This window comes from Triticum aestivum, chromosome 5A (genome assembly GCF_018294505.1).
Source record: "Triticum aestivum cultivar Chinese Spring chromosome 5A, IWGSC CS RefSeq v2.1, whole genome shotgun sequence".
In the NCBI taxonomy this organism is placed as follows: Eukaryota; Viridiplantae; Streptophyta; class Magnoliopsida; order Poales; family Poaceae; genus Triticum; species Triticum aestivum.
In genome coordinates, this window is record NC_057806.1 from 702,238,852 (window position 1) to 702,262,533 (window position 23,682).

The 23,682-nt window shown below is 43.7% G+C and overlaps 2 protein-coding genes across 2 annotated transcripts; both read right to left on the reverse strand.

Moving 5' to 3' along the window:
* Window positions 1-13,775: 13,775 nt before the first annotated feature.
* LOC123108525 (germin-like protein 8-11) lies at window positions 13,776-14,579 on the reverse strand. The gene has a single exon (XM_044530302.1). The coding sequence runs from the start codon at window positions 14,484-14,486 to the stop codon at window positions 13,950-13,952; it is 537 nt and encodes a 178-aa protein (XP_044386237.1). The 5' UTR covers window positions 14,487-14,579; the 3' UTR covers window positions 13,776-13,949.
* A 6,283-nt stretch (window positions 14,580-20,862) lies between these two features.
* On the reverse strand, window positions 20,863-21,708 carry LOC123108526 (germin-like protein 8-5). Its single transcript, XM_044530303.1, has 2 exons — window positions 21,566-21,708; window positions 20,863-21,431 (listed from the first exon to the last, which is right to left on the reverse strand). Exons 1-2 carry the CDS (start codon window positions 21,684-21,686, stop codon window positions 20,863-20,865), a joined length of 690 nt encoding a protein of 229 aa, XP_044386238.1. The 5' UTR covers window positions 21,687-21,708.
* Window positions 21,709-23,682: the final 1,974 nt, after the last annotated feature.

The following is a 23,682-nucleotide window of genomic DNA, read 5'->3' on the forward strand; positions in this document are numbered from 1 at the left end:
TTCTTATATATTCCATAAAAAATCTTCGTTATGTTTCATCTCATTTGGAATTGTGTAGAATAGGTGGCCTGACGTAGCTTTTTCAGGTCGAGAATTTTAGTTGTCGGTATTCCCCTTCTTTGTGTGAAACTTGCATATTTTGACAGAAAAGGCATTAGAATTACTCCAAAAAGAATTATCATGCATAAAAACATTATAAATAACAGTAGGTAAACATGATGCAAAATGGACGTATCAACTCCCCCAAGCTCAGACCTCGCTTGTCCTCAAGCGAAAACTGATATCGAAAAAACTGTCCACATGTTCAGAGAGAGAGAGAGAGGTGTCGATAAAAACAAAATACGGACATATAAGCATCATGTATATTATTAAAACAACAACAAACTTTACTATAGAACATTTATCAGAAAACTTTTATCATAAACTTATCATGAACAAGTAATAATTCATCACAACATCGAAGTATAAAGCATAAACTCTATTGAAAATCAACAAACTATGTTCTCAGTCAACTTTGCAACTACAATTCATCATCTTTTAAGGAAGGGTCACGTATCGGAGCCTTTTGGCAAGTCCACATACTCAACCATCAAATAGTATTCTATAATTGCTAGCACTCACCGCATACACATGAGCAAAAAGTTTCAACCGGACACATAGAAAGATAGGGACTTATAGTTTCGCCTTCCAACGTATTCACCTCAAGGGTGATGTCAACAATAATAACTCATGTCCACCCATGTCCAACTAGATATATGTGCCTAGATCTTTCCTCGCCACATGGTGCTTCCCAAAAGAGAAAATAAAAAGGAATAGAGAGATATTTTGACTCTTGCATAAAAGTAAATACGCAAAAGTAAAGGATAGGCCCTTCGTAGAAGGAATCAGAGGTTGCCATGCGCTTTTTGGTTGTACGCTCAATCACTTAGTGCAAAAGAACATCATGTTATATTGCCCCTTCTAATAGCAACCTTTATTACGCAGTATGTCGCCTTTATTATTTTGCCATCACAAGTTCGTACAACGCTCAATTTTCTCCTACACTAAATGATCTAACACATTTAGAAGCAATTTTTATTACCTTATTGCACCGATGACAACTTATTTGAAGGATCTTACTCAATCCATAGGTAGGTATAGTGGACTCTCAAAACAAGATTTGGTTTAAGGGTTTTGGATGCACAAGTAGTATCTCTACTTTGTGTGGAATTTTTGGCTAGCAAAGATGGGGGGCAAGCACCACATGTTAAAGGATCTATGACAATATAACTTCCATGTGAATATGAACAAACCAAAATCATTATGTTGTCTTCCTTGTCGAACGTCAACAATTTTGGCATATAATATTTTGATGGGGGCTCGCAATCATAAAAGATATCCAATATAGTGTATTTGCATGTGAATCTTCTCTTGCCTTATTAATTCTTTCATGAATTGCATCATTGACCAATTCTATGTTTGTAAATCTCCAATATTATCTACTTATACTCTTCCTTATGTGATGTCATTACATACCATAAGATTCGCATATGATATTTTTCATTTTTTTCCTTTCTTTTTTTATTGAACATGAAAATAAAGAAAGCAAAACTCAAACTAAACTTTATAATATATCTAGCACCCGATTACAAGGATATAACACCAAGTAAGCACTCGGAAAGAAAGGATAGAACTAAACTTTTCTTCAACTAAAGCAAAAGATAACTAAGGATCGAACTAAGATAAGTAAAGGCAGAAGATAGTGGAGGTGATACGATACCGGGGTGCCTCCCCCAAACTTGGAACAACCAAGGGGAGTGCCCATACCCGATACTTAAGTCTCCTTTGGTGATGAAGAAGCTGGTGGTGGAGAATTAGTCGCGATCTTATCTTTAGGTTTCCGTGGCAGGGCTCGCCATCATAAGAGGAGTGAGTCTCACGAGTCCTGCAACTAGCAGCCAAACTCATACCTTTAACCCTTGCCTCATATTCAAAGACTTGGTTTTGAAGATCGTAGATCTGGCTTTGGAGAAAGTTGATTTTCTTATTGAATGTGAAGACGGTGTCCATCATGGACTTGCCATCCGCCTTGAGATCACGGGTGTAGTCCGCGATCCCGAGGTGATTGGCATTGAGTCCACGTTCCACCATCCCCTTGCACTTGAAGACCTCCTGCTCCATAGATTTGAGCCTGGCCTCGACTGTTCCCGTCCCTTTGGGGCCCTACACATCGCGGATGTGGAGCACCCCCTCACGCATATCGATAGCTTGAGGGTGTTGCATCACCTCCCACAAATATGGGTTGATGACGTTCTCGAAGAACTTGTCCTTGGAGGAGCTTGAAGCGGCCATGGTGAATTAGATCGATCAGAAAATAGCGAGAAAAGAAAACAGAAGATTTCTCCGCAATTCGTGGTAAATAGGTTTGGGGGTATATAAAGATTTTCTTATCTTGGGAAACAATCAAACAGGAGAAAAACGGAGTCCAGAAGGTACCCGAGGTGGGCACAACCCACCTGGGCGCGCTTGGCTTGCCAGGCGCGCCCTGGTGTCTTGTGCCCACCAGGGGTGCCTTCCTGGTTGTTTCTTATTTCCCTAATTTTTAATATATTCCAAAACTGATAGAAATTTTTTTGCGGATTTTTCGGAGTCTGTTACTTACCGTATCACATACCTCCTCTTTTTTCACGATTCTGGAGTGTTCTAGAAGGTTTCTTTTATGTGTTCTTCCAGTGTCATAGTTTGGATAATATTTCTTTCAACATTAACTAGCAAAAGGGCCCGTGCGTTGCAACGGGAGAAAAAAATATAATCTTCAACGGTCATGACCACATTTTGTTGCATCAGCAAGATACACTATCACTCTCAATTTCCTGGAATCATGCCATTTTTTTAAACTCGTGCACATATTGGAAATCATAAACATTTCTCAAATTTGTGGACACTTTTACAAATTTCCAAACATTTTCTAAAATCAAGAACATTATTTGATTCATGAACATTTGAATAATATTTTAAAACATTTTTTAAAGTGTCAACAATTTTTTAAACAATTTCCTTGAATCGGTGAACATTTCTAGAATCGACGAACATTATTTTAGAAATTGGTGGAAATTTTTTTGAAATCCATGAACATTTTCCGAAATGCATAATCATTTTTTAATCAACGAATATTTAATGAATGAATAAACTATTTTGTAAGTCATGAACAGTTTTTGAATTTTAAGGATATTTTTCCATTCATAAAGATTTTTTGAATTGGCGAAATTCTGTTCAATTTCATTACAATTTTTTAATACATGAACTTTTTATAAAAATCATGAACATTGCGGATTTCCTGAACATTGGTTTTCAAAATTTGGAACATGTTTTGAATAACCATACATTGTTTTACAAAATCATGAACATTTTTTGACTCAACAAACATTTTTTGATTTATTAAACTTTTTATTTCAAAATTATCATTTTTAAAAAATTTCGGACCTTTTTTGAATTCCCTAATTATTTATGATGTATATTGAGAATATAGTAACTTCTGCCAAGAAAATAACTCTAGAAAATCATGCACTTGCACTCACCTTCGCACAGTATTTTTTTCTGTTCCTGCTATACATCGCCTTGTATGTGTTCAGATTGTGTTTTTTTATATGAAGGCAATCAGGTGTTGCTTCCATTCATTAAGGAGAGTGTTCAGTACATTGAAATCCACTACAAGGAAAGGTGAAAATACAAAGAAAATAAAGAACTCTGGTTCAAGAAAATTATTTATAGAGTATAGTTTTGCTTGCTCGAAGCTTGCTGCAATTGGAAGAAATCCACATATAGCTTGTTCTCTGCGAAACTTTGCAAGGCATCGACGCTATCCGTTCAACAATTATCTCCCCCCCCCCCAAAAAAAGTAGTATTCTCCTGTGGTCCTACCATGAATTTAGAAATCTGTAGAGAGCCGCATGATTGTTTAGTACTCCAAAAGAATTAAATGTGCCATGGTAATTTAAATTTTTAAACATGCTTTTGCATACGCAATGACGATATGCTCCATTATATCCATTGAAGTAGTGACAAACTGGTTTCTGCAGCCTGTTCAAAAAAAGGGCAATGAATTCTTAGCTCAAGTGTAGGATGAGAAAAATGAGACTGGCATCCACTAATGTGATAGTAGGCAAGATGAATATGTGTTGCTTCTGTTGGAACCAAACCCTTAGCCATGGAATGCATCATCAGTTTACTTGCACTATGAGGAAAAATATTAAAAGCTTTTGGCATAAAAATCTGCAATATATTTCTCACTTCTACTGGAAAAACATGTCTAGATGAGCGATATGTCTATGCAAAATTCAGGTAGCAATAGCGATAGCAAAATTTAGCTACCACAAAGTTCAGCTAGCACCAGCAATGGAAAAATTCAGCTAGCAGTGAAGCCCCACATCATCGCTATCTCATTCTCCTTATCACAGCCCGACCGAGGCCGTGGCAATGGAGAGAGAAAAATCGCATGGGCCTATCCCAATAAGTATGACTGAAAACCAGCACAGGTCCCGATCCCATTTTTTCACAGGACGCGCTTCAAGCACAATTTCCTCAGCTACCTATATAAAACTACCATCAAGGCTGCCAGACAACACATAAGCTCCTTTTTTTGGAACATCACACATGTCTTGTTAAGAGGAAATGGGCAATAGCACCACCAAGTAAATCAATCTCGAAAAAGAAATAAAGTTTCCATACGTATTTACTTAAACTGTGTTACACAAATGTACGTCAGGTCCCTTCCCTATAGTTTCATACTGGAGAACAATGATGTCCTACAATCATCAAAATGGTGAGGTTAATTTACAAAAACTAACATTTTTTGTTATGATGAAACCTTCTAACTGCATCCAAAAGTTGAGATTAAAGCAAATATATGATCCTCGTTCATACAGTGAACTTTTGACAAGAGGTGCCACAATAGAAGTTTGTGTCAGCCAGACACGATACTTTGTGTGGTACAACCTTTGCTATATCTGGAAAATGTAGAATAAGAAAAATCTGAGTACCTGTTTTACTTTCGTTTTCCTGATACAACTGCTGAATCCAGGACACCAGCACACATATTGTCTTCACATTCATTCTCTTTCAATGTTAATAGTTGTCCTAAAATTTGTATTCTGAGTTCGTATCAATCCTGTAGATACACCATTTTTCTAAACGAATAAGATTTGCATCACATGTGTAAAAAATTAATGATTTAAATACTACAGGATATGCCCAACATCAAAGAGTTCTTTTTCCACATAGCAGACTATGATATCCTATAATTTACAAAAGCTCACATATCTAGTTCAAAGGAGTAGCTCTTCAAAATTGAGCAGTGGCCTAAAAACTGAAATATTTGGTATGCTTTCAGAGCTGGGAGTTGCTAACTTCCCTTTGTTATCTAATTTCTGGGCACATTGGCATACTGGCATGATAAAGACATGGTAACTTTGCTATAATTAAATACATGAACCCGTGTGATTTTACGGGAAAATGCAAGGAATGCCCACCAAGTGCATCGCTGCAAGCATGGGAGTTCCTTGCCTCTCCAGCGACTACCATCTGATTCTCCAATCCGTCAGACTTCAACACCTACATGAGAAGGCTTAAGTTTTCAAAATCAAATGGAAGGTCAAATTCAAGCAATTATTAAGCAATGCTATAACTCAAATCACACTGAAACTGGAGGATCTCCTATCGAGAGGAAGCTTGCATTCAGAAGACGTGCCATCATACACATCAATTACAAATATACCAGCTCTCTTCCACACAAAACTGCATTTGACATGGTCGAATTGGCTGAACATTTCGTAAATGAAGAACCTGACTACTCACAGTTGTACGTTTCTATAGAGCCATCATCACTGGTAACATTTAGATCTTGCACAAGATCATTAATCTTTTGCTTGACAAGGCAAGAGATTCATTTGGCTGCAGTTCCATCAAAAAGCAACAATCTCAAATACCCATCAGCTCCAATCTTGCTCAGGTTTTTTTAATGACACCATTCAAGTGACTTGCGGTCAAAGTCTAAGTCGACTGATGTTCGTCTTGCATCAGTGCTAAGCCACTCAGTACCGCCCACAAGGGGTAAAAGAGATAATGAACAACACATGCCCTCATACTCTAAAGCTAAATAGTAATCTCTTCAATATTGAACACTGCTAAATACTGACCAAAGTTCCAAAGAGTAACCATTTTAATATGCCAGCTCCTTATTTGTGTGTCAAGTGTAGTATTAGAGCATCATTTCTAAGTTCCAACTAATGGGAGTCCTGAGATCCTCGGCGATAGATATACAATTTGCCCAAGGTGTTTACAAAACTGACATAAAGAGGATTGTGCAAAGGTATGCTTATTGCTTAGTAGTGCTCAAACCTGAGGAGGGCCGTGCCATGGAAATCATTCTGCAGGTGGAGAGAGACGCGTTTGGCGAGGTACGTGCCTATCGATGTCCCCTTTTGGTGACTGACCTGAAAAACACAACATCGTTGTTATTTCATCGAACACGTTGAGAGCACTAAGACTTTCAACGATCCAAGGTACGGTAGAAGCTAGCGACGTCACCTGCACTAAAAGCTAGTGCACGTGGAACTTGTAGCACAACTGTATGTTCAGTTAAGGTTGCTGCTCCTTTCCTATGATATTTAATTTATTTCTGAGATATAAGCATATGACTCACTAAGTTTGAAGTCTGAACTGTTGCCACCACTTGGGCAGGAACCACAACACAACATAGAGCAAAATAATTCCCCTGTGTTTTTCAGATCGTAGGCTTCAAGAGTAGCTTCAGAACCAAATTCCTTTTCAATGAAACGCTTCAGCAAGAGAAATTCACTTGTTCAGAAACAAAAGAATGAGCAAAAGTTAAAACACAGACACGCACACCTGTAGGCGCTTCAGCCGTGTACGGGAGAGCTCATAATTCTTTGCTCCAAGGAAGGGAAGCAGTGGTGGCCGTGCCCAAGGCAGCGGATATCAGGATGTGGTCGTGATGCCCCTGGCGGAACTGCTGTCAACCTCGGGTGACGTAGATTGGTCCTTGATATAGATGAATGAGATGTTGGCGGAGGTCCTGGCTAGCGTCGAGCGAGAGGCCGGAGGTGCAGCCTCCATGGCCACTGCCCATGGCGTGTAGAAGGTTGAGGTCGGTCATGGCGGCGGTCAGCCATCAATCCGGCAGCTTGGCAGAAGGTAACCATGAGGTCACGGAAGGCGCTGGTGGGCAGTGCAGGCAGGGCGGCACAAAAATAGGAGCTTCAAGAGGAGGCGCATCGCTCGCCCCATGGACGACCGGCGACGGTCCCAAGCTGGGCGGAAGGAGAGGGCCATGGATCGGGGCGACCTTGGGTGGTCGCTGCTGACCAGAGAGCGGAGAGATAAGGAGGGGAACAGAGTGGAAAGAGGAGGAAGGCGGGTTGAGGGGGAGCACCGGCGTGGCCCTCATCGGCGGCGGCCGGTCTCGGGTGGGAGGCGCGGAGTCGGGTGGTTGGGACGGGGCGTCTCTCGCGTGTGGCGGCGTAGAGGGGAAGTTGAGGGAGGAATACCCTAGCGAGTAGTTTTTTACTTGGTGGTTGGACTGCGGGTTTAATTTCTAAAAACCACAGGGGCCTTTGTGTAAAAACGCCGCGATGGTGAACCCGGAGACTCAATCCGTGCTGTATTATTAGGGAGAGATGGGCGTACCCGAGATATAATGTTTTATTCTTTGCCCATTGACAACCTTAGGCTTAGTACCTTCGGCATTATTTATTTTGATAGCTCCAGATCGATAAACCTCCTCGATAACATAAGGTCCTTCCCATTTGGAGATAAGTTTTCCTGCAAAGAATCTGAAATGAGAGTTGTACAAAAGAACATATTCTCCAACTTAGAACTCATGCTTTTGGATTCTTTTATCATGCCATCTTTTAACTTTTTCTTTAAATAACTTGGCATTTTCATAAGCTTGGGTTCTCCATTCATCTAGTGAGCTAATATCAAGAAACCACTTTTCACCGGCAAGTTTGCAATCATAGTTGAGTTCTTTAATTTCCCAAAATGCTTTATGTTCTAACTCAAAAGGCAAATGACAATCTTTTCCGTAAACTATTTTGTACGGAGACATACCCATGGAATTTTGTATGTTGTTCTATAAGCCCAAAGTGCATCGTCTAATTTCTTAGACCAATTCTTTCGGGACCTATTGGCAGTTTTTTGTAAAATTAATTTTATTTCTCTATTGCTAAGTGCAACTTGACCACTAGATGGAGCATGATAGGGGGATGCAATTCTATGGTTGACATCATACTTAGCAAGCATTTTAAGGAAAGCACCATGAATAAAATGTGAACCACCATCCGTCATTAAATATCTAGGGACTCCAAACCATGGGAAAATAACTTCCTTAAGCATTTTAATTGTGACAGCCTGATTTTGCCCTCTCTTATTTGCCTTATTTTCATTTGGATTTACTTTGAAAGTTGGGGTTTCTGAATCTTTTCATATGGACTTAAACACTTTGGTACCCTTGGCTTTCACCCAAGTGCATCATTCCCCTCTCTAATCATCATTCCCCTTCTAATCCATCTCAAAATAATCTTGGGAATATTTTTCTTAAATGAAAAATATTCATTTTCTTCTCTAAAACCCTAGCTAGTTCAATGAGCTCCAAAGCAACCCTAATTTTTATGGCCCACAAAAATTTGAGAAAATTCCCAAATATTCTTTGAACCCTAGGGCACCTTCCTGAGCAAAAATATTTCATCACTTTTTGGAATATTTTTGCTACAGAAAATATTTTCTGTTCTGGACAGAAATGGTGGTTTCTATAGCAACTACCATTTTACTTGCTCCCCTGTGCCTGAATTTTCTTGTGCATCATCACCTTAGTAGATGATGGCTAGCCTCCAAAGCACAGCCCCCAACTTCGAGCCATTTAACCTCAGTAACACCTCAAACTGATCAGAAGCTTACCTGGTGTGTGAAATCTTCTCTACTGCACTTGGAGCCAAACCAAGGCGTGGTAACATTCAAAAGTACCACGAACAACGTGCCAGACATGAAGTTTGGGTTTAGGTCGGCATGAGGTCATAGTTCACGCGGTGATCGCCTTCGTCCAGGCGTGCTGGCATGCAGCCGACGCGCTCTGCGACGCACCTGAGCCTCTATTGCTGGCGTGCTCGCTTCCCCGCCTGCCTAAGCGTGCCAAACCTCGCCACCATCATCATCTCAACGCCATTTACTCCTCCCTGGAGCTCACCGATGCCGGAGCTCGCCGCAGCGAGCACGGGCACGATCCGGCCAACCCAACAGTGTGGTGCGCACTGTGCTCGTCGACATCTCCTCGTTCCTGTGCTCGTCCCCGCTCGCCCACAGTTCCCGCATGAGATGTGTTGCCTTCTCCCCCTCTCAATGACGCCGCTCGTCACCGGGCGACGTGGACAAGTGTCCACCGGTGGAGCCCGAAACCCCCTCTCCGCTCGCCTATAAATGGAGCCGCCCCCAGCCTCCTCGAGCACCATCCACCACTCCCACACACCCCACAAACGCGTAGGAAGTCGTAGCCCGGCAGGGTAGGCCGCGGGCCGCCGCCCTCGAGCTCGAGCTCGCTGGCGATCCCCTCTGGTCGCCGTAGTAGCTCCAGCCCCTCCCAGGCCAGGGCGATCCTTCCAGGGCCTCTGCCTCTCACCGGAGAAGCCATCCCTTCCCCCTGGAGCCCTTGGAGCTGCCTCTGCTCGCCGTCTTCTTCATCTCCAGCGACCCCCGCCCTCTGGCTCCGTTTGCGAGGAAGATCCGGATGCCGTCCGACCGCCCCTAGCTACACTACGGGTATGGGCAGCCGCGCCTCAACCCCCTCTCTCGATCCCTCCCTCTGGTTTTGGCCAAGGAGCCCTCGTCACCGGCGAGAGCTCCGGCGAAGCCGCGACCTTCCTCTGTTTCCTTCTCCCCTCCTTCTCACCTGACTAGCGGGGCCTTCTAGTCAGCCACTCTATACACGCGCGAAGCGGTACGAGTGGTGGCGCCCTAAGGCTTTACAGCCACCACAGCTAGGTCAGCCGCAGTATCCACATCACTCCTATCCATACCGGATTTCTAAAAGTGAGGAAGCCATGATAATTGATGATTTCAAAAAATGTTTGAACCATCTTAGAGAGCTACTTGGAAGCAACATTGTGCGTAGGCCAAGACTTGGAGACAAGATGATCTCCGTTCTTTATTATGGAGAGTCAATTTTCCTTAATGCAGCGTCAATGCCTATCTTGTTTTATGATATTTTACCTAAGAGAGGGTAGAGTAGGTCCTATGAGAGGAGTAGGCCGTAGCTAGAATGTGTTATTATGTGCTACAATGTGTTAGAGTTGATGATGATGAGGAGGAGTTGTGATTATGACTAGTGACCAACTTGTTATATGATGTCTCATTGACGAACATTGTTGATGGTGATGACAAGTGGTAATGAATATGCTATTTAAAACATACTAGTTCATGATGAGTTGTTATTGTATAAAAGATAAATATGTTTAAACATGTACAGCGCCAAAATGCTAAAAAAAACATAAAAGTTAGTACCGCTGGCCTAAAAACGCGCTACTAGTAGTTGAACTTACCAGTAGCGCTGGCCTAAAAACGCGCTACTAGTAGTTGAACTTACCAGTAGCGCTGGCCTAAAAATATGCTACTGCTACAAAATAGCTGTAGCGTCGTAGCAGTAGCGCTGGTGCCAGCGCTACTGGTAGCACAAAAACCGGCGCTACTGGTAAGCATTTTCCTAGTAGTGTTGGGGTGCTCCAAGGAGAGCACAACCCACCAGGGCGCGCCAGGAGGCCCAGGCACGCCCTGGTGGGTTGTGCCCACCTCGGGTGCCCCCCGGACCACCTCTTTGCTCTATAAATACCCCAATATTCCCAAAACCCTAAGGGAGTAAACGACATATTGATCCAGCCGCCGCAGAGTATAGAACCACCGGATCCAATATAGACACCATCTCGGATGGGGTTCACCACCTTCATTGGTGCCTCTCCGATCATGCGTGACTACTTCTTTGTAGACCTTCCGTAGTTAGTAGCTAGATGGCTTCCTCTCTTTCTCTAAATTCTCAATACAATGGTCTCTTGGAGATCCATATGATGTAACTCTTTTGCAGTATGTTTGTTGGGATCGATGAACTTTGAGTTTATGATCAGATCTATCTTTTTATATCCATGAAAGTATTTGAGTTTCTTTGATGTCTTTTATGCATGATTGCTTATAGCCTCATATTTCTTCTCTAAAATTTGGGTTTTGTTTGGCTAACTTGATCTATTTATCTTGCAATGGGAAGAGGTGCTTTGTAGTGGGTTCAATCTTACGGTGCTTGATCCCAGTGACAGATGGGGAACCGACACGTATGTATCGTTGCTACTAAGGATAAAACGATGGGGTCTATCTCTACATAGATAGATCTTGTCTACATCATGTCATCGTTATTATTGCATTACCCCGTTTCTCCATGAACTTAATACACTAGATGCATGCTGGATAGCGGTCGATGTGTGGAGTAATAATAGTAGATGCAGGCAGGAGTCGGTCTACTAATCTTGGACGTGATGCCTATGTAATGATCATTGCCTGGATATCGTCATGATTGTTTGAAGTTCTATCAATTTCCCAATAGTAATTTGTTCACCCACCGTTTGCTATTTTTCTCGAGAGAAGCCACTAGTGAAACCTACGGCCCCCGGGTCTCTTTCTCATATATTTGCCTTTGCGATCTACTTTTTGCTTTGATTTTATTTTCAGATCTATTAAACTAAAAATACAAAAATACCTTGCTGTAATTTATTTTATTTGGCGTTCGATCTATCAATATTTATAACTCTCTCACGTCCGTTTTCCCATCTTGGGGCACCGCTACCCGAAAGGGATTGACGACCCCGTTTACACGTCGGGTTGCGAGTAGCTGTTATTTGTGTGCACGTGCTGATTACGTTGTCTTGCTTGGTTCTCCTACTGGTTTGATAACCTTGTTTTCATATCTGGGGGAAATACCTACCGCCGTTGTGCTGCATCATCCCTTCCTCTTTGGGGAAATATCAACGTAGCTTCAAGCGACATCATGGTCACATGGGGTCACTAACAGTCTTGGTCTGACCACATCTGGCCATGGCTATGGGCTTGGGACGGGCCAAGCCTTGCTAGGGTTTTGATGTCCCCATCCGATGATCTTGGACCAACATATGTTGGTGCAGGTGTGCGAGGTTGGAGTGTCGGACACCGGGACGACGACCCTGGATGGCAGGCTGCGTGTCTCACTTTCCATTGAGTAGCATGGGAGTGTTTCTTGGTCATGCGGGTGGTGAGATGCATTCTGGCTGGTAGTCTTGGCGAAGCCGTCGCCCGTCAGTGGTGGCAAAGGCCTTATCCTGATCTACAGTTCTCGACCTGTTGTGGTAGTTCTGGTGGCCTGATTCCCCATTGGCGAGGTGCCAGGGAGGGTCTGAATGAAAGCTCCGAGCATCAAATCCTGTGGCCGTGATGCTTGCGGGTCTCATGTCCCTTTTGGGGGCATCGCCATGCCTCTTCTCCCCGTCAGTTTAGGATGAATACACTTGTCAGCCACGACAGACGCAGTGGTAGTGGTGCATTGCGTCGTGACCCTCGTGGGGGTGTCGCCGGTGAGTGCGACTTTCTTTCAGTTGCGGCTGCATGTTCAAAATGGTGTGGAGATCCAATAAACCCTACCTAGAACTCTGGTGACTCGCGATATCGTTTACACCTATCTTTTACACGTGACGATGTCCTCTCTTCGTCCTTCCTGCTTGCCGGCCGACATGGATGACACTCCTCTATTTAGAGCAAGAGGCTAGAGGGTCCTCTCCGGCGGTGGTTGGGTCGTGACAGTGCAACAAAGTCTAGTGGTTTCTCCTAGCATCCAAGGTGGTGCATGGTTTCATGTTGGTGGCGGTCCTGGTTGGGTATCAAGGTGGTCCAGCCTCTCCTGTGCTTCTTCTCAGCAGAATGGTCGAGGCATCTAGTTGTGTACTTTCTGTGCTTGTTAGCATGTTTGGCTTGTTTCGCCGTGCTTTTCTTTGATAATCTTGTATGAGGATTTTCTCAACACCATGTATCATTCGATTGCGTAGCTTCCTTTATAAAGCAGGTGAAATTATGTTTCGAGATGAAATGCTTTTGTCACCAGCTCAGTACGCAGAAACATTTCAAATAATAATCATTTGGGGGGGGGTGGTCAGGTAATAATCACTTGTTTTGTCTATTTATGCACGTTTACCATATATGTTGTAGCGGCTTCCTGGAACCTGGTCCCCACTGTGCCCAATTTCTAAAACTTAGCAAAAAAAGTATAGTACTTAACATAAGACAAAAACATAACGCTCATATGTTTTTTAATACAACAAGCCACCTCATCAGTTTCCATTAAAGAAGCAGCCAATCGAACTTACAAGAGTTTTGAACCAAAAGGAAGCTAAAACAACTAAAGCAAGCTCGATAGGAAAGGGACCGTAACTTACTAATTACATGCACCAGGAAGCAGGATACCTCAATAACGACTCCAGGAAGCAACCTTTGCAAATTCAACATTCACATTCAATCCTGAGCACAACAGGGTTCCAACCATGGCATACTTCACATGTATTGCAAGAAAATCCTAGGTGTTCACCCCAGCATTAAACATATAATTAATTGTCATATAATAATCTATTATTTCATAACAAGGGGAAATGAACCTAGAATTTTAATTTGTTATGATAAATAAGACACGTTAGATTCCAAAAGAAGCAAATGAGATCATATTAGTGTGACAAATATAATATTGTCAATTATTCAGAAGGTAGAAAAACATTCACTGATTACAGACACACAATGGAATGACATATGCTCCATTTATTTTATAGATTAGGATGCATATCTAGGAACTCAACCATGTCCTTCACTTGTGCACTGGTCTTCGGGGTAATTAACAAATGTCTGTCTTAGTAGTGGTTGTTCTCCCAGAACTGAGCCTGGAGATAGTCTATTGTGTTCTTTTCCACCTGAAATGCCTTGGCAAGAACATCATCTGATATTGGTGGGTCTGACCCAAACACTGCATTGGCAATTGTGATAGCCCCTGGGTTCTGGCTGCTTAGCGCGGCAATTGCAACAGCAGGCAGGTGGGGGTTGGGGTTGAATTGGAAGTGGATGAGCCCCACGGGGAAGACAAACACATCACCTTTGTTGAGCACCTTGGAGAAGAACTTGTTTTTGTTGGGGGCGGGCTGGTTGGATGTCACAAAGCCAACGTACAGTGTTCCCTCGAGCACCGTGAGGATCTCAGTGGCGCGAGGGTGCGTATGTGGTGGGTTTTGGCCCAAGGGAGCATAGTCGATGCGCGCAATTGATATGCCGAGGGTGTTCAGTCCAGCAATCTGCATGACGTTGATCAAAGTGACGTTGGATCCAACCTTGTTGGGCACCCTAGGCTTGTCGAGGTTGGCCGCCTTGAAGAAGTCATCTGCATTGACCTCCATCGGGTTCTTGCAAACAAACCCATTGACACGGACTGGGGGCAAAAGAGATGTACATGTAATCTCAGATTTTACATTGTTTCGACTCGCATATAATTACCAGAAATAGATTTCAACATATGTATTTGGTGAAAACATGATGACAAAACGGATAGTACCTGGTGAATTCATGTCGGCGACACAAAAGTCTTGGAGTGGGCTAGGATCAGAAGCAGTGGCCTGCCATGAGACTAACGCAAGAAGTGCAGCAAGGAGGAGAAAGGAAGAGGAGGATGCCATTTCGTTTTAGTGTCTTTGGCTCTTCTGTTCTCTCGTCTTCCTATTTCTGTTTGTGGCGTGAGTGACAATGGTTTGAACATGCAGGGGATGCATGTGTTTATATAGGCGCAGAACTCGTGAGTAATAGACAAAGTCAAGTGCAACCGATCAACAGATTGAAATGGTCTCCGGCTGCTGATTAAACTATTTTGCATAACTTTACAGGTTCCCTTTAAGACACGTTTTCCCTTCAAAGAAGCAATGTGAAACTCTCTCCTGAGTCGCCACAATGCATGCAGGGCTGGTTCCAGGAAAAGTCACCACCCGTCGCCATTTAGGAAATTATTTTGAAGATAAGAAACAGCGACAAGATAAACAAATGAAATTCCACTACTTTAATTAGATACAGTATCACATACTTGGTCAGAATCTGAACTGGTGGTCTGGTGTGTATGCACAAAGTTAGTTAAAGAGCAGTTGAGAAAAGCCAAGTCATGTAAGGCCATCAAATATTGTCACGTACTCATGCGTGGGCTTGATTCATGGGTGCCTGCATGACTTCTTAAGAGATATAAACTGACTACTAGCTACTCCTGTTCTTTCCAGAAGTTGATATAGAATAATGTGTGCAATCGAGGTTTTCAAACTATAAAATTATATATTTGCCTGTAGATTTGTCATGAAACCCAGCAACATAAGACGACACGGCATATTGTGTGTGAAGAAGGAAGAAAGCGAGGCGCCTCGATCCACACATGAATCCACCTAATACATCTGCTATATGTAGCAGCCCCTGTACGTTATCATCACGTCAAATCTGGTATTTACTTGGTTAGATGTCTCTCGAAGTGGTTGAGTATTTTCAGGAGGAAGCAGCGGCATTAGTGGAGGAAGTGCCCAACCAAAAGGAGAGCTGCCACAGAGGCCATGATGATGGAGAGCAGGAAATTTTCATATGATCTTAGCAAGACTAGTTAACATCTTGCAAGGACTTTTATCAACCTGTTCTATCCAGAAGTTATTATAAAATATATGCAATCTATCTTTTCAAACTATGACCACTAATATAAACAAAATATATATTTTCCAACAGATTTGTCATGAAATCCAGCAACATAAGACAACACGGTAGCTAGCGGATTGTGCCGACAAGGAAGACATCGACGTGCGTCGATCCATGCACGAATCCACCTAATACAATTGACATATGTAGCAGCCCTGTTATCATCACAGTAGTCAGATATGTATTTGCTTGGGCAAATTTCTCTTGCAGTAGTTGAGTATTTGCAGGAAGAGGTGACGACATTAATGGATCTGCCTAACCAAAAGGAGAGAGATGACGACCTTACTAAGAGTAGTTAGCATCCTCGTGCTAAAATTTTTATCATGACCAGTTCAGTGCATAAATCTAACAATCTCGGTTGGCTTCCTACCTAGGTTCATGACACCAAACCTCACCTGCCCCCTTTTGTTAGTGTAAACAGTGCATCCAGTTACTAGGCTGGGTGGCCACACATAAACTGATTAATTTGTCAGAGGTGCGCGTTGGTAGGTTTGTGAAGGAAAAGATCAAGATATTTCCATCAGACAAATAAAATGCTTCTATCACAAGCTTGTTACAAAGAGCCAACTCAGATAATAATCTGTTCTCGTATATTTATGCATACTGTCTATATATGTCGGACCTGGTTTCTGGAACCTGGTTTGGTGTGCCTAGTTTCTGAAATGTAGCAAAAATCATATTTCTAGTTCTAAATTTAAGAAGAAAAAATAACGATCATAAGTTCTTTTTAGAGAATTTGCCTCCTCATCAATTTCCATTAAACAAACGGCTAATCAAATTTACAAGAGATTGGAACCAAAAAGAAGCTGAAACAAGACATGCAGGAAAATAGAGCTATCAGCAACCAAAAGAGCAGGTTCACAGCGGAGGAGCAATAAACTAAGTCTCACATGCACCAGAAAGGGAGTGACCACAAGAACAACTCTACTAAGAAACTTTTGCACATTCAAGTTTTCACACTACAATCCTGAGCACAACCGGGTTCCAACCATGGCCTCAAGCATACTCCTCCTGAATCACCAGATTGATCTTTAACACCCTTTCTTCAACCCTTCCCCCATCTCGTGTTTCTGCAAAATGCTCCAACTATTAGGCTCTAGAATACCACAACATGATCATCTAGGATTTTTTTTATTAAAGCAAGCCGAGTTCCTAGTTTCCATATTGTCCAATGAATTGTTGTCTCCCCCACAGATAACCAATTTCCACAAAGACACGGGAAAATAGTTATTCCACACACTAGACAATGGCGCCGGCAATAACAACGGCGACAACATGATCAATGGGGACGATGATGACCCTAACGACGGAGAATATGATTTGGAGGATGAGGAGGAAGGAAGCCTTGGCCCCGATGAGTATGACGCTTTCGAGCTACCCCTTGAGGTACCCCAGCTCAAAACTATGTGCAAGCGATTGGCTAGTACGACCAAAAGCATCAAAAAGAAGTCCCAACATCTCAAGACCGAAGAAGATGAGATAAACGACATATGGAACGAGCTCCTTAGGGCCGAGCAGGCCCGAGAACAAGCTCGAACAGACTGGTGCTAACAGATCTTACCCCATGGCAACTTGCTAGACTAGATGGATGCGGAGACCGAGGACAGCGCGCTTTCAAAACGTAACTGGGTTGAAAGCCTCGACCGTCCTCCCTAGTGCAGAGATCGACAGATAGGCACTGAAAAATATGCCTTCGAGGCGCATGGAGCCCGAGGTGGAGTCAATCCACCACTGACCACCATGAGATACAAACCCAAGGGGAAGTGGCCCTTAAGCTCCGAAACCCCACATCGACCAATCTACAAGTCTCGGCAATGCCCACCTGCTAGACAGACAGGATATTTTGCGTAGCTAGCAAAGAATGGCGATGTGCGCGACTACACTTGCGACTACACAACAACGATGTCGGACGTACACCACACGACTGCAAGTGTCTGAGGAGTTACACACCCTCGATACTTTACAGATGAGTTCATGCAACAGCAGTTCCCTGCTAATCCCGTAATAGGAAGGGTGATGTAGCACAACAGTAAAAAGTATTTTCCTCAGTTAAGAACCAAGGTTTATCGAACCAGTAGAAGTCCACAAGCTAGCAAGATAAGCAGCACCTGCACACAAACAAAATAAATGCTTGCCCCCAACTTGGCAAGGGGGTTATTAATCCCCTCGTCTTGCTAGTTACAAAGTTAAAAGCAAATAGCGATAGACAATGATATGTCAAATGGCAAAATAGTAGAGAGAGCAATAGAGCAACACAAATAATAATAGAGAATGGACCCGGGTGCCATAGGTTCACTAGTGACTTCTCTCTCGAAAGCAAGTAATGGCATAGTAAACAAATTATTGTTGGGCAATTGAAAAATAAATATCATTCATGGCATAATCTTGTATAGGCATCATGTGCATGACAATTAGACCATAATCCATCTGCATCTACTACTATTACCCCACCCCAAGACTGCTATCCAGCATGCATGTCACAGTGTTAAGTTGGCAAGAAATAGAGTAACGCAATAAGCAAGATGACCTGATGTAGCTCAACAGAAAGAAACGTAGCAATAAGATCAATCCCCGTTGTTTTATCCTTAGTAGCAACAACACATCATGTGCCTTTGCCCCCTTTTTGTCACTGGGCAAGATCACCGTGAGGTTGAACCTACTACTATGCACCACTCCCTCTGAAGAATTACCCGTCTATCTCGGCCAGGGAAGACAAATAACTCAAAAAGTACACATAGTTACTTAATCATACAACAAAGAAACTCCAATTCTATTCAATGAACAATCTGGTCATAAATCCACAAATCATCGGATCACAACAAAGACACCACAAGAATTACATCGGATTGATCTTAGAGGAGATCATTGTATTGAAGATCCAAGAGAGATAGAGAGAGAGAAGAAGTCATCTAGCTGCTACTATGGAACCGTAGATCCTGAAGTAACTACTCAGACATCAACATGGAGGCAGCAAGGTTTATGCAGATGGCCACCCCAACGGTCCCCCCCCCCCGATAGAGCTCCAAAACAGGGCTCTAGATGGGATCGGTTCGGAACAGAGACTTGCGGCGGCGATAAAATTCTCTTGTTTGTCTCTCTGAGGGTGTCGGGAATATTGGGAATTTATAGGACAAGAATTATGTCATACGGAGCTGCAGGGGGCCCACAAGCCTGGGTGGTGGACCAGGGGTTAGGCTGCACCCCCGGGCTTGTGGGCCCCTTGTCCATCTTCTAGTCAATTAGGTTGTCCACGCGTCATAACCAATGGCAGACATGACTAGGAAGAGAAATCCTCCTCCCTCCTCCCACGAGGTGACCGGGGGGACCCTCAATCCCACTGGCCCTCACCGCCGCTTGACGGTGCGGTCAGGCAAAGCCCAACCATCTCCGCCAGCGGTGGGGCCTCTGGCTCTTCTTGCCCATGCGGGGCTGGTGAGGGCTGGTGACATGAGCCAGAACATGGCGGGGGCCGTGTGCCACGGTAATATAGTGGATGGACGCTGTGCTCCAGCACCCTGCTGCCCAGTTGCCTGGCAGCTTGGTGGATGGGCGTGTCTGGGCGCTTGCGACGATGGTGATCTAGGCTTCTAGATCTAGATCCGGACGACACGGGTTACGGGCAGCTGCCCCCGTCATGGCCTCTGCTGGTGGTGGTGGAGGCGTAGCAGCAGTAGAACAAAGGGCGGCTGGTTAGCTTCGGTTGCTCCAACGGTGGACAACAGCGAGCTCGAAGGTGGGATCCCCGGTGAGCAGTTTTGGTCGATGCCGGCATTTCACGGGGTTGTCCTCGCCGGTGGTCGGGTGTCGTTGGTGGTCTCGCGCGTTGAGCTATGCCGTCCGCCGAGGTGGGGCAGCACATGGGGTGCTCGGTGGGGAGGTTTGTGAGAGGGATGGCGGTGCAAGGTTGTGCTGGTCGTGGATGCGTACGTCCTCTCCCCTTCGTCCCCCTTTCCATGCCTGTGCGCGCTGCCATAGCTCCAGCGGTGTTCTAGGCAGGACATATGCTTCGGCCCCGTAGGTTGGGGGCTGCCTTTTGGACCAAAGCCGAAACTTTGGCTGGTCTTGGAGGGGTTTGAATGTAGGGCGGCAGCCCTGGCGGTAGGAGGCGCGACATTCGTAGGCGGAGTGTGCGTCTCAGGTGCGAGCGGGCAGCCATGGCCACGCGGGTGGCTTGGTTGCGGGTGTTTAGCGGAGCTAGGGTGCGACGGAGGTGTGAACACTGGGGTGCATCACTTGCCCAATCCGTGTACTGGCCGATGGTGGCAGCATCTATTGACGTCGTATCCTTCCTGTAGGCTTCGTCGCGGCGTTCTGGCTCCTTTAGTCATGCTCCGGATGAAAAGTTGATCTACATGATCGGGCGGTGGCGGCTATCAGTGGTCGTACCCTTCTGGGAGACACCATTTTGGAGTCCTGGCTTCATCGTTGTCGGTCACACCTCTTCATTGTGGTTCATGGTGGAGGTCTCCATCGGCTCCAAACGGCCTTTTTCGCATATGTGTAGTTAGTTTGGTAGTCGGTGGGGTGGTGTGTTAGTGCCTGACACCTTTGTATCTTGTCTTGCGTGTGTGTTGTGTGCGGTGGTGGCGTGTGTTTATATCGGTCTACACGGTTGTAATGCGGTGATGGTTGCTTTATATAATATAAAGCGGGGAACCCCTTTTTCGTCATAACCGATGGCAGACATTATAGTGCCGCAGATGTATTGCACACAAGCACTATATATGAGGAATTTCCCAACGTGTTCAACCAAACCAGCAAACTTACATAAATACTAGATAATCGTCTATTGTATCGGAGAAGGGGAAAAAGAACCCTGAATTTTCGTTCGTTATGGGAAATATGACACATAATAACCAAAATAGCATACGGCATCATATCAGAGTGATGAAAAAGATATTGTTGATTATTCATAACATTGAAATACATTCATGGCTTACAGACACACAGCGGCATGACATATTCTCCATTTATTTTATAGATATAAGGATGCTCGAGATATTCAATCAAATCCTTGATTTATGCACTAATCCTGTGTGTAATCAACAAATGTCTGACTTAGTTGTGGTTGTTCTCCCAAAATTGAGCCTGGAGATAGTCTATTGTATTCTTTTCCACCTGAAATGCCTTGGCAAGAACATCATATGATATTGGTGGGTCCGACCCAAACACTGCATTGGCAATTGTGATAGCCCCTGGGTTCTGGCTGCTGAGCGCGGCAATTGCAATAGCGGGCTGGTGGGGGTTGGGGTTGAATTGGAAGTGGATGAGCCCCACGGGGAAGACAAACACATCACCTTTGTTGAGCATCTTGGAAAGGAACTTGTTTCTGTTGGGGGCGGGCTGGTTGGATGTGACAAAGCCAACATATAGTGTCCCCTCGAGCACCGTGAGGATCTCAGTGGCGCGAGGGTGCGTATGTGGTGGGTTCTGACCCAAGGGAGCATAGTCGATGCGCGCAATTGAGATGCCGAGGGTGTTGAGTCCAGCAATCTGCATGACGTTGATCAAAGTGACGTTGGATCCAACCTTGTTGGTCACCCTAGGCTTGTCGAGGTTGGCTGCCTTGAAGAAGTCGTCTGCGTTAACTTCCATCGGGTTCTTGCAAACAAACCCATTGACACGCACTGGGTGCAGGGAGGAGATGTAACATTTAAGGTTAGATCTTACAAAGTCGTTTTCTTGGATATAATTTTCAGAATCTGATTGCAACATACGTATCTAGTGATAACATGACAGGAAACCATGAAGTGCGTAGTACCTGGTGAATGCAGGTCGGCGACGCAAAAGTCCTGGAGTGGGCTAGGATCAGAGGCAGTGGCCTGCCATGAGACCAGTGCAAGAAGAGCAGCAAAGAGAAGGATGGAAGAGGATGATGCCATTTGAGTTTAGTTTCTTGGGCTCTTCTTTTCTCTTGTGTTCCGCTTTGTGTTTGTTGCCTGAGTGATGCTTTGAGCATGCAGGGGTTGTATGTGTTTATATAGGCGCAGTGAGGCGTGTGCGAACTCGGGAGCATAGACATAGTCAGGTGGAACCGACCAACAGATTGAAATGGTCTCGGGCTGCTGATTAAACTATTTTGCATAAATGTTTTCCCTTCAAATGAAGCAATGCAGCGTATACAGATAGATAAAGGAACTCTATGTGATGTACGACTGAGTAGTAACGATGATTGTTTCTCCATTTAACCCGAGTCTCAACCAATGCATGCAGGGCTAATTCCAGGGAAATTCACCACCCGTCGCCATTATTAATGAAGGAAAATATTTATAAACAAGAATATCCAGCAAGAGAAACAAATGAATTCCACAAGTTTAATTATATATCTAAATATCCTGTGTTTCTATCATACTATCATATACCTGGTCATAGTCTGAACTGGTTCCCGCGAAATCAGTCACAAAGAGAGCAGTTGAGAAAAGCCAAGTTATACAGGCAAACATTATTTTCTAGCTTGATGCCGACATAGACAAAGTTACCTACTCTTACGTGAGCCTGATCATGGGTGCATGACTACTAAAGACATATAGAGTGACTACTATCCTGTTCGCTCCACAAGTTGATATAGTATTATGTGTGCTATCTGCTTTTGGAACTAACGAAATTATATATTTGCCAATAGATTTGTCATGAAATTCCAGCAACATAAGATGACAGAGTATGAAACGGATTCGTAGCAGCCCCTGTTTGTTATCATCATGTCAATCCGATATTTACTTGGTCAGATGTCTTCGAAGTGGTTGAGTACTTACAGGAAGAAGCAACGACATTAATGGACGAAGTACCAAACCAAAGGAGAGATGATACAAATGCCATGACGATGGAGAGCAGGAAGTTTCCATACGATCTAAGCAAGACTAGTTAACTTTTAGCGAAGAGTTTTATCATGCATGACCAGTTCAGTGTATAAACCTAGCTTCCTGACTAGCTTCATGGCACCAGACCTCACCTGCTTCTTTTGCTAGAGTAATAGTGCATCGAATGACTAGACTGCCAGCGGCCACTCATAAACAGATTAATTTATTCGAGGTGTCTGTTGGCAGATTTAGTAATAGAAAAAAAAGTTTCCAGATGATTTAATTGCTTCTATCACAAGCTTATTACAAAGAACAACTCAAATATTAATTGTTTTTTTGGACTCAGATATCTACAATAGTTTTTCTGGAGAATGATCAATCAAACTTACAAGACTTTGAACCCAAAGGAAGCTAAAACAGAACAATGAGGAAAATAGAACTAATGACAACCACAACAACAAGTTCATAGCAAAGGAAGCGTAGACCTACTTCTTAGATGCACGAGAAGACGACCACAAGAACGACTCCTGGAAGCAACTTTTGCACATTCAACTTGAACATTGCAACTCTGGCACATTAACATATAATCATCTATTGGCTTTTGATTAAAGTTTTGCACAAACTTCTCAAGTTTTCTTTTAATATGCCTAAGCGCTATTGCATCATCTGGTGTATGTCTGAGTAGTAATTACGATTATTTATCCATCTCACCCAAGTCGGCACAATGCATGGAGGGTTGGTTCCACGAAATCACGACCCATCACCATAGTTTATTAGATTACATACTTGGTCATGGTGAGAACTGTTGCGCACGAGGTCAAAGGAGGAGTTGAGAAAAGACAAGTGATGCAAAGCAATCGTTTTCTACCTAGACAATGTCATCTGCTTAGATTTATCCACTCTCCCTTCTTTTAAGTTGCTTCAGAATGCGTGCAACCAAGCTTTTCAAGCTGTGGCCACTAACATAATCGAACTATATATTTGTCACCGGATTTGTCATGAACAAAACTGTGCACAAGATATGGCATGGGATAAAAAGGACATACACGTACTTATACGTTTATAGATGTGTGTTAGCAGC